Raw genomic sequence first — 15,531 nt, 5'->3', positions numbered from 1 at the left:
GAATAGCATCCTCATCTACTACTGTGGTTCAGGTTTTACACACACACACACACACACACACACACACACACACACACACGTGTACACACACACACACACACACACACACGTGTACACACACACACACACACACACACACACACACACACGTGTACACACACACACACACACACACACACACACACACACAAGTGCTGTGACTATGGAAGCTCTGGTACAGACACAGCAGGCACATACATTTATATATATACATTCACACAGCTTTAGTGTGCATTAGAAGGCCTCGTTTTCTCTTTGCATTCCTATGGCTTCACTATGGTTAACGGTGTGAATGCAGGATTGGGGCAGCTGGGGGTGTTGGGGGTCATTTGCACTCATTAAAAGACAGTTACATTCTCAACATTAAACAGGTGCACGCAAAGGCAACAGTGTAGCCCCCAACATGGGACTTTAAAGTCAAAATATCAATATCTTAATTGAAATCGATTGATCCTTCACTGTTGCACATATGTGCTCTGACAAACATTACGGGAGGAGTGGCCAACAATGGCGGTTTCCAGAGCACAGGCGCAAGCGAAGACCATAAAGCAACAAGAAGTCATCTGGTAACTCAGGCTGAGTAACAGGCATGACAGAACCTCAGGCCGGAACATTGCTCCCGTGGCTTTAAGCCAGAGAGCTTCGTCGCTGTTTGTGCGGAATGCCTGCTGCTTCCCAGGATCAAGGTGAAGTGCACAACTGAGTCCACGGTGGTGGCACAGCTGAAGGTGAGGTTGTTTCCAGAACACAGCGGCCTCGCGCCCACAGACATGAGGCTCGACAGGTACTGCGCGCATTGCGCAGAGACAGGCAAGCAGTGAGCTTAGTGCCGGGTCTTTGAATAGCGGTACGGCATAGATACCTGGCAGAATTCCACACTGTATGAACTGCTGTTCTTTTGTCGACAAAAAGCCCAGACAACGGTCGGAAAGTGAAAAGGAAGACAAGCACCACCATCTATAATGGAGCCAAAGAATCACTGTCTATCCCAACAGTGACGAGGAGTGCTCTGCATACACACAGATATCATTAGTAGCATCAGCGTAGACGGAACACGCCGAGCATTGATCTAACAACAAAAGAACTCACATCCAACAGCAACACCATCCAGTCACTCAGCACAATACACAGACATAAATGTCCCAGTGTTATCCACAAAGCGACATATTCCGTGGGAATATCAGAAAGCAGATGAGGGATTACTGTAATTCCTTAAACATCGCTAAACTTTAGAATATCTTTGACATATTTATGCCTTTGCAAATCATTCAGTCTGCTAATTCTTTCTAATTTGTTTTCCATGTATTGTTCACCATTACAAAAAAATTAAAATAAAATAAAAATTTGAAGTGCAAGTTGTTTCACTCCTACAGACCATCATTTGATACAAGGTCTAGTGCTGTGTCTGTACACAGCTCCACATCTTATGTCAGCAGTCTTATCATCAAGTCATGCCAAGCCATGGTTTTCTGACCCTGCAAGTGAGTGCGCTCTAAACGACGCATTTTGTCCCCGCTCAAAGGAGGACACGCTCTACAGACAATGGTGAGTTTGCTAGTTGCTCTGCAGCTGCACGGAGCAACGCATATCTTCTTATTCCGCCGTGCTTCTCATTGATTGGCTACCAAAATAAGCCGGCTTCACGGGGCTCTCACGACGCAATATGAGATTTAGTGTGGCGTAATGCGAGGGAATTGTGCCGTTACTCTCCCGCACCGTTCCCAGTTGTCTAGTGTGACAGCCTCTGGGGCAGAAAAAGCAGCAAGTTTCAAAAATTGCCGTCATTAAATCTGACATGCTCACCAGCTAGAAGTCGTGTGGAGTCTTGTAATGTGTACCCATCTTATTATAAATACCCAGCTTATGCAGGAAATGCTCTTTTTTTGCATCCCGCATGACAGGATGATGGTTCAGAATGCAAGTTTGCAGAGAAGCACAGAAGGACGCTGAGTTCTTACTTGATATTTTCCACAAACCTGTTGTTACTGGCTGTTCGTTTTGTGTGGCAAGATTCATCTTGGTCAATGGAAACTGTGTCCATCGTCAGAAGCTTATGATGACTGAGTGTGGCTCACGCGGTTAAGCAGGCAGATGATCAAGGCATTAGTAAAGTGAAGGAAGGTCTTGGGTTAGGTTCCCACACGCTGTTGCACTGATAAATGCACGTACCTTTCTCTGGACGAGAGTGTCTATGTGCAGTATATTTGGGTCTTGGAGTGAATAATCTGAAGGAAGCTTCAACCAACTCATGCACAGGGAGCAGCATTATGCCAACGGTAAAAAGACAAGCTGCTATAATTGAAACCAAACATTCTTATTTCCTGCAAACCTCATAGCAGGGTGAAGTCTGTGCAAAGTGCAACTCATTGGCTTGGTAAAAAGCTGGCTGACGTGTCATCAGGAAGGGGTTTAAAAAGGCCTTTCCACGGAGAGCACAGCCTGGCTATGCTGCCTCTGACGAAGTCTCCTCTCCTTCCCCGTACCACTGACTCGTATCCGACTGTGTCAGAGTCCCTGTTTAGTGACATTTATGAACTTCATGATTACTGTCGATCTCTGCTTCAACCAGCAGCGTGTGACTCAACACAGATCAAAGACAAATCTCTGGCTTCTGTTGTGTGTCAAAGCTCTTGGGGGACAAATCTCCGGCATCTTCTGTGTCTGGTGTGACCTCATCTTCTGTGTCTGGTGTGACTGGTGTGACCTCTTCTTCTGTGTCAGGTGTGACGGCATTGCAGGTCACCAAAGTGCATGATTTGTTCACAGTGGGAAGTCATGCAGAGTGGCCTGGTTTTGCAGAGGACAAGATGCCGCCTTTTAGAAAAGTCAGAGCGTCTGTGTTCTCCCTTGTTCCAAGCACACTTCGATACCGACCCATCCTGTGAAGAACTTCCACTTCTCTTTATTAATTGCAAGTAACTCTTTGTAGCAATCTGAGGAACTGGACCACTTGTATCGTGCTTGCCACTATCTGAGCAAACTATTGGTCAGCTAAGATACCACATCAGACTGAGATTGGCATCTCCCTGCATGCCATTTATCTGTCAGAAATTTTGAAACAAAATCATAAAGAGGCTAAATAAAACCGGTCTGGGCAAGGTAGAAAACAAGGATAAACACTGATGTGGCCTTTCCCAGATGGAAACTGCGGATGAGCAGCAAATGTTTTCAGAATGATGCCAAAGTTGCCTGTCTTCTGTTGGACAGGCAACTTAGCATACCAATCTAAATGTGATTTGTTGTTTGGTAGCTTTGGCTAGAGCATGGTGATGTTCATAGATACCAGTACAAGTAATCTTTCTCCCTGTGTCAATATCGAAAAATATGTAATTGCTGCCACAGTTGTAATTTCAGCTGATAAAAGTTATTGCCAGTGAAAGTGTCCCGCTAACACTATCTCACAATCAGACAAAGTGCTTTGAATAAAATAGCTTTTAAGCCTTACTTTGCTAATGTTACCTCATGCACAGCATTCAAAGCTGTTAGCTACCATTAGCACTAAAATGCTACAGTGATACAGAACAAGTAACAGTAGTATTCACTATACTACATGTTAGCTATCCCCTAGAGTTTTACAGACTAAATAACTAAATACAATTTTTAAATGTCTATCTAAATAACCTTATCACTTGACATATTATGGCTACTCGATGTGGTCAGAGATGATGATATCATTATGGAAGTAGCTTGGCACCTGATGGACACCATAGGTTCTAATAGGGGAATTGAGTTGGTTGTAATCTGCAACCTCACCAGTAGATGCTGCTAAATCTTACACACTGCTACTTTAAGGGACCTACCATAGCAGCTTCAGTGGTGAGAAAGTCAAGACCTTGCCATGGTCCAGGACGGACAGTACTCCTAGCTGTGTGCAGACTGTGCCACATTATGCTGGATCAACTCCTGAAACGTACTAAACAGACCGGTCACTCATTTATTTTAGTGCCAGGAACTGAGGTGCACAACTGTGCAGGCAGAAATAATTTAGCCACTGAAGCCAAGATCAGTACCTAGTCGCTTTACCCAAAGACCTGATGTGTGAAGCTGACATACAAAGCAGGGACAGTATTAGTCCTGACGTTGTCTGAAAATGGACTACCGTTGAAGAATACTGCATGGCATTGTTCAGGGATGTGCACCAAGCTACGTGAGGACAGGCTCCCAGTGTGATGTTGAAGCTCCTGGGCTGTACTATGAAGGCCCCAGCACATCATCACAGAGAGAATGAATGATGAGTTACCGCGTGTTGTCAGATGGTGTGTGTCCATATCTGCCCCCTCCCACTCACTACGTCTGGCCTATTAAACCTCTGCAAATTAGAGTGTGAAATTGACAGCTCATGTGTTGCCATGCGGTTGCCATGACACCTTGTCATTAAGGCCTCGTGCTCATCTCCTCTCTTCTTCCCATCCTCTTCTCTCCTGCTCCACTTGCCTGTTTTCGCACCTCCCTTACTACACTCCACCTCCTCCACTCTCCAGCGCTCTTCTGCCCATGTTGTCGTGCCCCCTCCCCCCCACCAGCACCTCCTTTCTCTGGGAGATGCTCTCCTAGGTCTGAGATGCTCTCCTAGGTCTGAGATGCTCTCCTAGGTCCGAGATGCTCTCCTAGGTCCGAGATGCTCAGTGGCTCTCCTAGGTCCGAGATGCTCTCCTAGGTCTGAGATGCTCTCCTAGGTCTCCTAGGTGCTGGTGTCTTTGGTCTTCAGCTGAGTCGCATTCTAGCAGGAACGTGCTGCACGGCAAAATGTCACATATATGAATCATGTCATCATCGCAGAATTACTATGTACTGATAGTTGCTTTGAAATGTCAGTTCAGACTCATATATAGGTTCAGATGTCTGTCCTCAAATAAAAACGAACAAACCCACGCAATGGTAGAGATTTCTGCTGAAACTCCGAACCACATTGCTCATCTCTCTCTTTCTGTCTCACACACACACACACACACACACACACACACACACACACACACACACACACACACACACACACAGGTAAACCATGACTCAGCTCATTACCAAAACATGAGTGTAGACTCCAGACTGCAAGGTCTCCTGAGCTCTCAGGGAGTATCTCCCCTCCTCCCACGCCCCAGACCACATCAGACTGCTCCTAACACTACCTTATGTAAATCTTTGAAACCAGCTCTCTCTGTGCAGGAGACTGACGTGAGAGAGAGAGAACGCGCACACAGTCTCCCTGCCTATACTGCAGGAGACATGATTTCAAACAATGCATGCTGCCATAGCACTAATGCCAATACATCAATTACCATTAAGACAATAACAGTACAGACTTTCATTCAGTTTATTAGTGCGTTACAGGACCCTACATTCCGCATTGCTCGTAAGACCCACCCTGAAACAAGGACAGGGTGAAGTCCTTACAGAACAGAAAGGGAGCACCAGGGAAGACATGAGCACTAGCAGAATGTTTTCCGCTTCCCAGTGTCCTTTGGCTGCACGAGAGAGCGAGGCCGTGTGCAAGCCCACAGCAGCCCTCAGTGCGAAGATATTGGCGCGCGCTCGCTGGTTGCTAGTCACGAGCGACATGATCGCTTTAGCATATGAACCCAAGCAGGATCCTCCCAGCGACAAATCAAACACTCGGCCAGTGTGCTGAAGGCGGAATCTTCTCTACTCCGTTCAGTCATTATGATACAGAATAAAAGATTAAACACAAAATACACTTGCAAATACTATTACTAAAAAATTTGTCTCAGCCATACAATTAGTAATTTTTTAAAGGTGTGTGAAATATGAAGCCGTGTATAGGTATAAGCACAATAAAGTCAAACTATGCTCAATTTGTTTGGTAAAAAATAAACAAGCCTTCAAAATACAGAACCTGACCTTCCTCCACATTCTCTTTGGGCTGTTTAGGGGCACAAATGATTTACTATTTTGTAATTACACTTTTTGTGTCCACACTGCGTATTTTAGGTGAGCATACCTATGGTGACAGTTCACTGAACAGTAGTTTTAACTGTGGTGCTTCTTGCATCTTTGACCATGGATCCTTAACCAGAGCTGCAAATATCTTGGTGTGTCAAAAACAGCTGAATGTGAAATTGAATTCGGCTAGGAAAGCTGGTTGATAACACAAAACAACCAGAGAAGAGGTCCTTTTCAATATCTGCCACTGTAATCACAAACAAGACTGAAGAGCTGAAGCACAAACTACGTTCCTCAGAAGACGTCCACTGCTCTACGTCGGGACCATGACAATTACGTCAGTACCAAAACCGGGCCAGATTGCCAGTTGGAAAGCCTTCTTCCTTACTGTCGAAGCGGCGTCATGTACAGCTGTGCACAGTCACTTTATCACACGTCTGTATCGGCGATGCAACAAAAAGTGTCGGCACCACAATGATCGCAGACGTGCACAAAGACATTTTATTGGCTGGTTTATGAAAGCGTCCCTCCAACCTCATTGGACAGTGCATCAGTAAAGGTCAAGACAAGAAGCCTGGGCCACACCACTGTGGCAGCCATGGACCTCGTCGGGGGAAAGAGCCTGGTCCCCAGTCTACGTCCGGTCAAGCTAGAATGTGACTCGATAGAGAGGGCACTGAAGTCAGACAAGCTCATGGGCGGGGCTAAGCATTCCAGAGGAAAATAGGTCTAATGTTAAATTTCACTCCAATATTTGCTCATTCTTTTAGCTTATTACTTAAGATCAGTAAACATGAGGGACACAGAAAGTGCTACAATTCTGGATCAATAAATTGTGTGCACAAAAATACCCAGAAAAAAAGGGCACGTTGTGAAATATCTGTAGAAATCTGTATTTTCATCTTACAGTCCAAAGACTGATCCGTGGGACCATGTACCTACATATACCTTCCATATTAGTCCATACGTAGCCACTGAGTAATTCATAGTAGGTTAATAACTGATTAATATATCTAATAATTACCCTGTAGGTTAAGAGACTAAATCATTGTGCTTGGTTTGCAAAATAACTTTGAAGTCACTGTTCCAAGAGCTATTAAGGGAGTACAGGACACACCCAAATACTCTAGAGCTGATGGCTCTGCTCCAAAGTCTGAAACATTTGGATTCTTGTGTAGCCTATGCTGAAATTGCCTCCATATGTGTTTGGATACTAATCCATAGGCCACAGTCACACCCATCCAGACATGCCGGTGTATGCAAGGTCATGCACACAACACGCACACCCACCCACATGCATGCACACACACACACACACTAGTGTCTCAAAAGAGGAGAGGCAAACTAACCAGTACTAAAGAGGGCAGGGGGGGATTCCATTCTGATCGCTATTTTCAACACCAACATATCTCGCTTCAGCAGTTTCACCCCCCAATGTGTCTATGTTGCACAGAGGAGCTGTTATGATTAGTGGAGCAACTGCTAAATAGGGGTTATATAAGGTTGCTAAATAGGGGTTATTCTCCACTTTACAACCAGAACTGTGCTGGAGGGACTGATGTTTTTATGCAAACATGCACACACAGTCTTTACGGGTGTTGACCGTCTACTTTTAGCATAGTTAATACTGCTAGGCCTTCATCTGTGCAAATACTCACACAATCTTTACAGGTGTTTGCCGTCGGCTATTAGCGTAGTTAACACTACGCCTTCGTCTTGTGTAATAAGAACATTTTTTCCCCAGATTTTCAACTTTTGTAAAAAGGTAAAAGAAAAAATGCAAATCCACACACGTTCAAAAAGAACAGCAATACAATGCTGCTAATGACAGTACACATTTGCTATCGGATTCCTCACTTGAAAGCATACACGTATATAGCCATAGCCTATGCTTCTCTTATGAACATGTTTATTGCAATGGGTTTTCTGGACACGCACAAATAGTTTTTCACACTCCTGATGAGTGTCCGGCCATGTGATCTCTGTGACAGAGGCTAGTGGAGTGCAGCTTGTCTAGTGCACTCTCGCATTCCTAGAAAATTGTCGCAGCGTCGGTGAGAAGTCAGTAAATACACCGTAGCAGGCAGGTGGATGACGTGTTGAACACACTTTATTGAGGTGCCAAATGAAAGAGTGTCACCATTCATTCAGGAGGGGACAGAGAGGAAATGCTCACATAAAAAAATATAAAATCAACGATGAAGACACAGCACCTCACGCCTCTGCTCTGGCAGGAGTGATGGGCGTTTTGGCTCAAACTCTTCAGACTGCCTCAGATAATCCTCGCCGCTTCCGTCTGCGTCACCCACACACGGCCGTGCGTGCAGCCCACGGCCTCGCGGTGGGAAAGGACCGCAAGTGGAACCAACAAAGTGCATCTGTAAACGCGATGACCCTACGGCCATTATCACCATCGTCGACGATTCTCACCCCTAACAGTTTGACATTGTTTCTCTCCCCTAACCCCCGACCCCCGACCCGCTGTTGAAGCAATAAGAGGAGAGTGGAGTCCGATGGCACCATATGAGAACTGTAGAACCTAACCGCTGGCTAATGGGAACAAGCGTTCCACAGCTGGAACTAAAGGTGTCCTGGGCCTTCTGTTGTCCAAGTTCCTTGACATATCCCTCCCCCCCAAAAAACCCCCAAAAAACAACCAAAAAAAATAGGGAACAAACTGAGAGAGACAGCACCAGCACACTGACAGTTGAGGAAAAATCCAGCATCGTCCTAAAGTCCGATTCATCTGAACACCCGGAGATGAAAGAACAGCACAGCAGGAAGTAAACAGGAGGCCTTTTGAAGTTGGCGTTTTTTTTGGTAGTGTCGGAGTGGGTGTACAGTCCTCTCTCTTTCTCTGTCTAATCAATCTGGCATCAAAGTTTAACGGTTGAGGTTGAGGAGGCCGTGAGTTCCCTCTGCCGTGAGGGCAGGAGCTCAGTCTCAGACACACACCCACTCATACCTTCAACCTGCTGACCAAACTGGGGCAGGTCAACAAGAAAATACCAGTCTTTACAAACTCAAAACAAAAACCAAAACAAAGTGGAGAAACAAAAGCAATGGCTAAATAGCGCTGCTGAAGGATCCGGCAGGCCGTGGAAAACCAGCCATCCTGCCGGCATCTCAAACTCCAAGAGAAAACAGAACTCATAAGGCCAGTGCACTTCTCTGCAGTTTAGTAATGAGTCAGTCTGTTATTAAAGTGACCAAAAAAATTCCTCACCTTTTCCCTACACAGTCATGGACGTATATGCCAGAATTAATGACACTATGATAAAACTGATGCACCAAAAAAAGAACATCCACTGAAATTGGTTTCCGTGTGCGTGTGTGTGTAGGTGTGTGCATGTGTCTATGTGTGCCTGCATGTATGCCTACGTAGGTCTTCATGTTTACGCATGTGATTGCGCGCGCGCGTGTGTGCGTGGAGAGAGAGTGCGTGCGGGTCCTCGCGCTGGAGTGTTATTGTATATTGCAGGACGAGCAGCAGGGATCGTCCTTGTCGGGCTGCGCTGCGTAGTCCATCTGCCGGACGATCTCAGCGAACAGTTCGTCCACCATGGTCTTGCTCTTGGCGGACGTCTCGATGAAGGGGCAGCCCCACTCCTCGGCCAGGGCCTGGCCCTCGTTCACCGACACCTCCCGCTCACTCTCCAGGTCCACCTTGTTCCCCACCAAGATCACGGGCACCTTCTCATACCTAAGGAGGGACAAACAGGACAGGAAGGAAACAGCACAGTCACTTCTCCATCCTCATATTTACACCAGGTCCAGCACACAGGAGGTGCTCTTGGCCACACCCACAGCACCTTGTTTTGTCATTTCATTGGCTAAGGGAGATCGGAACAGGCATGCCATGTTGGGCAGCCTCGTGTGCCACGCCCTGTAAAGTGACGCGTGTGCCACATGGAAAATGACTACATGCAGACAAGAACACTCACTCTCAAACGGAAAAAACAAATAAATAAATAACAAACCAAAAAACGGCTGGATCAGACTTTTGAGAGCTAAATGACTGTCCACAGGACGCAAGGGAGTCCGAGGATGCCTGTCTGGACTTCAAACGCCATTTCAACTGCAACCGCGGCCCAGGGAAAAAAAATCCCACTGCGTGAGAGAATATGTGCACTCTAACCATTCTGCAGTGCTGCTCAGCATATGCGGAGTGTGTTGGACAGGTGTCGCAGTGGCAGTGTGATCGGCTGAAAGTCGCATGGAGGAGCATTGAGGTGATGTTTGTGTGAGGTGCCCCTCGATTCGTGTGGCACATACAGCATAACACATTCATACAGTCCGCCAGTGGGCAACAACAAGTTGTTCTCACGGCGATGGAGACTCCTAATCCTCGCCGCTTGGAGTGGCATGCCATGATGCTTTCGTTCGGAAAGCGAACACTGCGGCGGAGAAAACCTCGCGCCCCGCTGTCGAAGCAGCGTCCACAGTAACGTAGCGACTTGTGAGAGACAAGGGAACAAATAGCACAGGGAGTTGTCACGGCTACGAGTGTGAGGACGGTCTTAAAAATGACCGAGGGGCAAATATCTGGTCATATTTACGCCTATCAAGTTCTCAGCTTTGCGTCTGATTATCGTCATGCAAACCGAGAGGTTCCTGGTCGGAACTCAGTGAACTGGACGCTGTGTGCTCATGGACTGAACTCAACATCTCACCAGTGTGGCCCCTGAGCATGAGAACGTGATGTAGGAACTTAGATAATAGAGGCAGTGGGGTTATGACACGTCTGTGGGCCCAGTAGCAATGACAGCAAACCCCCCAATACCCCCCACCCTGTTCCCCACACACTCACACACACACACACACACACACACACTACGCTCCAGCTTTACTGAATGAAATATTCATGCCTTTAAATTATTCACTGTTTTCTGAAAGGCAAAAGAACCACACACGGTAGTGTGTGAGCGTCAAGGTGTGTATGCAAAAAAAGGGGGCTGGGAGTGGGGCGGAGTCTGCCAAGTGCCGGGCTGGGAGTGGATCCTGCTGCCTCGATGCCAGGGAACACAAAACAGCTCTGGTGTGTCAGAAAGGGTTAGAGGGGACCATGATTTCTCTCCTTCTTTCTTCTCTCTCTCTCTTCCCCTCTTCATCACCTCCTCTTGGCTGAGGCAGCAGGAGCAGAGGAAGCTGCAGACGTGGGACTGTTAGCAGGAGAGTCTGCAGTTGGAATGGGAGCGTCCCATTTCCATGCTAATGATAAAATCAGCATAGCTGGAAAAAAAGTTTTTTTTGTTTTGTAAACAAAAGAGCTGTGGTGAACCAGGGACGAGAAGAGCCAGTCAAGATGCCCTTAAGGTCAAATATCTCCAGGACAAGCTGTGCTAATATGGAGCGTTGTGCTATTAAACGAATGTGTCCTGCAGATGGTCTGAGAGGGTGCACACGTGTGAGATGGCGTGTGTGAAAATCACACTGACCATCTCACGTGAGGTCCTAGAACCAGTTTCGCACAAAACAGGCTTGTGTCAAAAAAGAGAAAAAAAACCCAGTCCAGTAGTACACACAGCCACACACCCAAGTCCCCCCCCCCCCCACAGATCTTTAAATACATCACTGATTATAGTGGTGGTCTCAACGCAGAGCATTGTTGGGGCCACTGAGCACATGGAGGAGATGGGGACACAGCAATGGGTTCGGCACCCCATCTTTCGTTAGGACAACAGCTGTGTGTGTGTGTGTGTGTGTGGTGGGGTGGGTCATGTTCCAGACATCTGAGTTCAGTGCTGGCATGAGTGTGTGTGTGTGTGTGCGCGCGCTGGAGAGTGAGAGGTGCGATGTGGGGAGATGGTGGCAATCACAGGGAAAATCTCAGCAAGTGCCTATTACACACCACACACCCACACAGTCCCAGAGAGAAAGACACAGAGAGGCAGAGGGTACGTCTCTGAGCTGTCTGTGCTATGTGTTTATGGGTGTGTAAGGAGACTCACCATCCTTTAAGGACTTCCTCTTGCTTTTACACTAACATGCGAATCATTTGTGCCGATCTGATTAACTTGAAGCGGTGACTCTGGTGGTGCTCGTCCATGGTGTGGGTCTGCGTGGAGCGCCGTGAGGGGGGAGCAGCTAGACAACGTCATTGGATGGACAGATGAAGGAAGATGTGTGGCTCTGGCCTCAGGCAGCGGCAGAACAACACAGTAGTCTACTTATGCACGGAACTGGACTCAAAATAAAGGCAGTTCCTGCACGTGTAGCGCACAGACGCCTGCAAATGAGCAATAACGGCAAATGAGCTGCATGGTTGCTGTTTGATTATCTGCCACAGCACCTAGAGAGGCCAGGGCGGGGAATGGGGTGGGCGTTCCACAAACACACCCCGTGATTGGGTCGGGCCACCTGTAACAATCCAATGACTTATCTCGGTGCTGTTTTCACTGAGTCCCACCCCTTTGTGATAGAGGTAAGGGGATGGTGCATGCTACCAACACTCTAGCATTAGCAAAGACCGGAAAGAGTCTCTCGTGAGTGTCTAAGTGTAAACAGCAGTGTGCGTGATCCCAGCTTCAAGCCCGAGGTTTCTGGCGTGTACACCTGCATCTGTCCACTCCCACCACGCTAGCGTGCTTCTCCCCGGAGCCCCTATGTGGCTCCTCCCGTTACCAAGCCCCCTCCCTGGCCGACACAGACACAGCTTATGTATAATACATGAACACTCCACTGATACACTTTGGCTAAGTGGCGGCAGAGAGACAGACCCCTCGCTGTGGTCAGTGGGCGGACCCAATTGTCTTCTGTCCCCTTTCCTCCATCTGCACTGGTGTCCCAGACGACCTGCCCTGCCCCTGGCAGTCACCGGCCTGGCCCGACAGCCTGGACTCCTGCCCTGCGAGTTCTCCGGCTCCGCTTCCCCACTGACTCCCACCAAGCCAGGATCATCCCACATCATCCTATCTGCCCTGGCGTTACATTATGCTACAGCGTTACAGACTCCCTGGGTGACGTGTAATCACAGAACAGCCCTATTTTTTTTTTAACTCTCAGCATTCGGATCCCTGTTGGAGAGCCAAAGCAGGTTTTGAGCTCTGCGTTACGAGACTTATGTTGCCACTGTCCAAATTTATCCAAGCTGGAGTCAATGACAAACAATCGATTAGTCAAAATGTCTGTGTGCCTAGGTGACCTAGCCAAGACTACCAGAGACTGCTCTCTAAATGACCACCATTCAGTGGGATAGGCTGCAAGGCTCGACAGGCCCAAACCGAGCAACGAGGAATAACCACAGCTAGTCTCGTTGAGATGCTCTCTAATTCAGCCCAAATGACTGCCACTCACGGTTGTGTAAAGTGGACTGTTTGCCACCTGTGGAGTCTGAACGCCTGGCCCACACCAGCACTTTAGATATGTGTGTGGTACCTTGAAACACTTTTTACTGCTGAGGTACACACTCATAAACACACTTGCTCTCTAGTGTACACACACACACCATACACACACACACACACACACAGAATTAGTGAATGCACTCAGAGGAATTTACAGGGGAAACTAAGCACTTCCAGCATTTCCTGTGTATACACACACTCTGTGGCGTAACCAGCTGATCTCACGCTGTAAAATGCACATGTGGCAATATAAGTGCATAAGCACAGTGGTGCTGTGTTTAACGCAAACAATCTGGAATGAGACATCATACATACACACCCACATTCACACACATTACCAACGACTGCAACTGGGCTCTGGACAGACATAAAATAGCTGGAGTTTCTTTCTCCCTCCACCATAATGGAGTTACATGTCTTTGGTAGACAATGTAGTCAATCATAACATAGCTATCGGAGTGATTTTTTAAAAATGGCTGGATGTAATTTGGCATCTCCAGCTACAGTAGGCCTTACTATAGCCCAGTGTAGCATGACAACTGAGATCATAGCTAAACCTCTGACTCAGTACACAAGGCCGGGTGTTTTGCACTAAAGACTGACCCGTTGATGTAATTTGTGGGAAAACAGAAATCCACTGCGCGACATATCAGCCACACAGCGGCGGCCTAATAACCAAGGGAGACATTTCGACATTTAGCCTCTGCCCCAGGATGTGAGTGGGTGAACCAGAGCAGACGCTGCTGCAGACTCCATCAGGACCGGGCTGCGTCAGACTGCTGCAGAGCCGGCCGCTCTCCGAGTGCCTCCCTCACCTTTTCACCCGGATGATCTGGTCTCGCATGGGCTTGATGTCCTGAAAGCTCTGCTGATTAACCAGGCTGTACACCAGTATGAAGCCCTGGCCGTTCTTTATGTACAGGTCCCGCATGGAGGCGAACTGCTCCGTGCCCGCAGTGTCTAGGATCTCGAGCACCGAGGGCGACGAGTCCACCTCGATTTCCTTGCGGTAAAAATCTTCGATAGTCGGGTCGTACTTCTCGATAAACGTGCCGGTGACAAACTGCACCGTGAGGGCGGACTTCCCTACACCGCCGCTACCAAGAACCACCACTTTATACTCGCGCATCGCTCCAGTATCGAGGGACAAAAATGGAAATGGGATGTGGAACACTCTCACGCAGTATTCGACATTAAAATTATAATAAAATAAAAAAGCAAAGCTGCGTAGGACAGTGCTGATTACACCGCGAGTCCCATGCTGTCCGGTTTTTAGAAGAGCCTGGCCGCTGCTGCCCAGCTGGGCGGAATGAACGCGCCGCGCACAAAGGCATGCAGCCCGTGGAAGCGTTTCATTGTGCAGATCCGCCCGGCGGCCCGGGCATCGACGGTCACGGGAATCCGGGCGGCTGCAGATCTCCGGCGTGCAACGAGCGCGTCTTCGGTCGGTGCGTTAAGTAACTTGTGCTTTTTCATTTGCTGAGCTCACCATCCTAAATGATCCGAGGGGAAAAAAACGGAACTCCTGCGCAGAGGCTGGGGGCTGCTTGGAAGCACCCCGCTAGATATTAGAGCCGAATAGCGCAGCCGGAGATCTGAGTGCAAATTTTTTAAATCATCGATTTTAACAGGCGGAAGAAGACGTTTCTTATCTGCCTTTTCTTTTCATCTCTTCTGCTTCAACCCCGGTTTTTTCATTCGAAAACCAACATACCCCTGGCCGCCATGCTCACGGGTGGGGACGCGCACTGCCGCCGCGTTACCGTCCGCTTGCTCCCCTCTTCTCGGCTTCCGTACCGACGACGAAGAGACGAACGTCATCGCTTCGCGGATCCGCGAGGGGGCCCGATAGCCGCGCGCGCGCGCGCGCATCGCGGGCCGCACCCACGCCACTGTGCAAAAATGCAGACGCCGGTGCAAACTCGAGACCCAAACTCGGATTTCCGCTGGAGTCCAACGCCGTCTCGGCGTTGAAAGGCTCAAGCATCCAAAAGGACAATGCGCCGGATGTTGTTGCCATGGAAACTCACAGCTTCTAAAGTGCATCGTAACTTAAAATGGCATGAATGGAGCTTGAAAGATTTAATTGTTTCTGTGGTGCTTTAATTAAACGTTGCACAGTAGCGTCGTGGGATAGAGCTTTAGAAATGTAGGCAAAATACTGACATGCCATGCTATTAGCCCTACACGATTTTGCCCCCCCCCCATAAGGCAGTAGACTAATCATTCCTAGTTTAACAATGTTGAT

General features: G+C 48.0%; 1 protein-coding gene across 1 annotated transcript; it reads right to left on the bottom strand.

Moving 5' to 3' along the window:
- Nucleotides 1-8,029: 8,029 nt before the first annotated feature.
- rap2aa (RAP2A, member of RAS oncogene family a) lies at nt 8,030-15,099 on the bottom strand. Its single transcript, XM_027014790.3, has 2 exons — nt 14,099-15,099; nt 8,030-9,640 (listed from the first exon to the last, which is right to left on the bottom strand). The coding sequence occupies exons 1-2, from the start codon at nt 14,410-14,412 to the stop codon at nt 9,403-9,405; spliced, it is 552 nt and encodes a 183-aa protein (XP_026870591.1). The 5' UTR covers nt 14,413-15,099; the 3' UTR covers nt 8,030-9,402.
- Between the last annotated feature and the right edge of the window lie 432 nt (nt 15,100-15,531).

This window comes from Electrophorus electricus, chromosome 4 (genome assembly GCF_041902795.1).
Source record: "Electrophorus electricus isolate QZ-2024a chromosome 4, ASM4190279v1, whole genome shotgun sequence".
Classification (NCBI taxonomy): domain Eukaryota; kingdom Metazoa; phylum Chordata; class Actinopteri; order Gymnotiformes; family Gymnotidae; genus Electrophorus; species Electrophorus electricus.
Note: the sequence above shows the minus strand (reverse complement) of the source record. Positions and strands in the feature narration are given on the sequence as shown.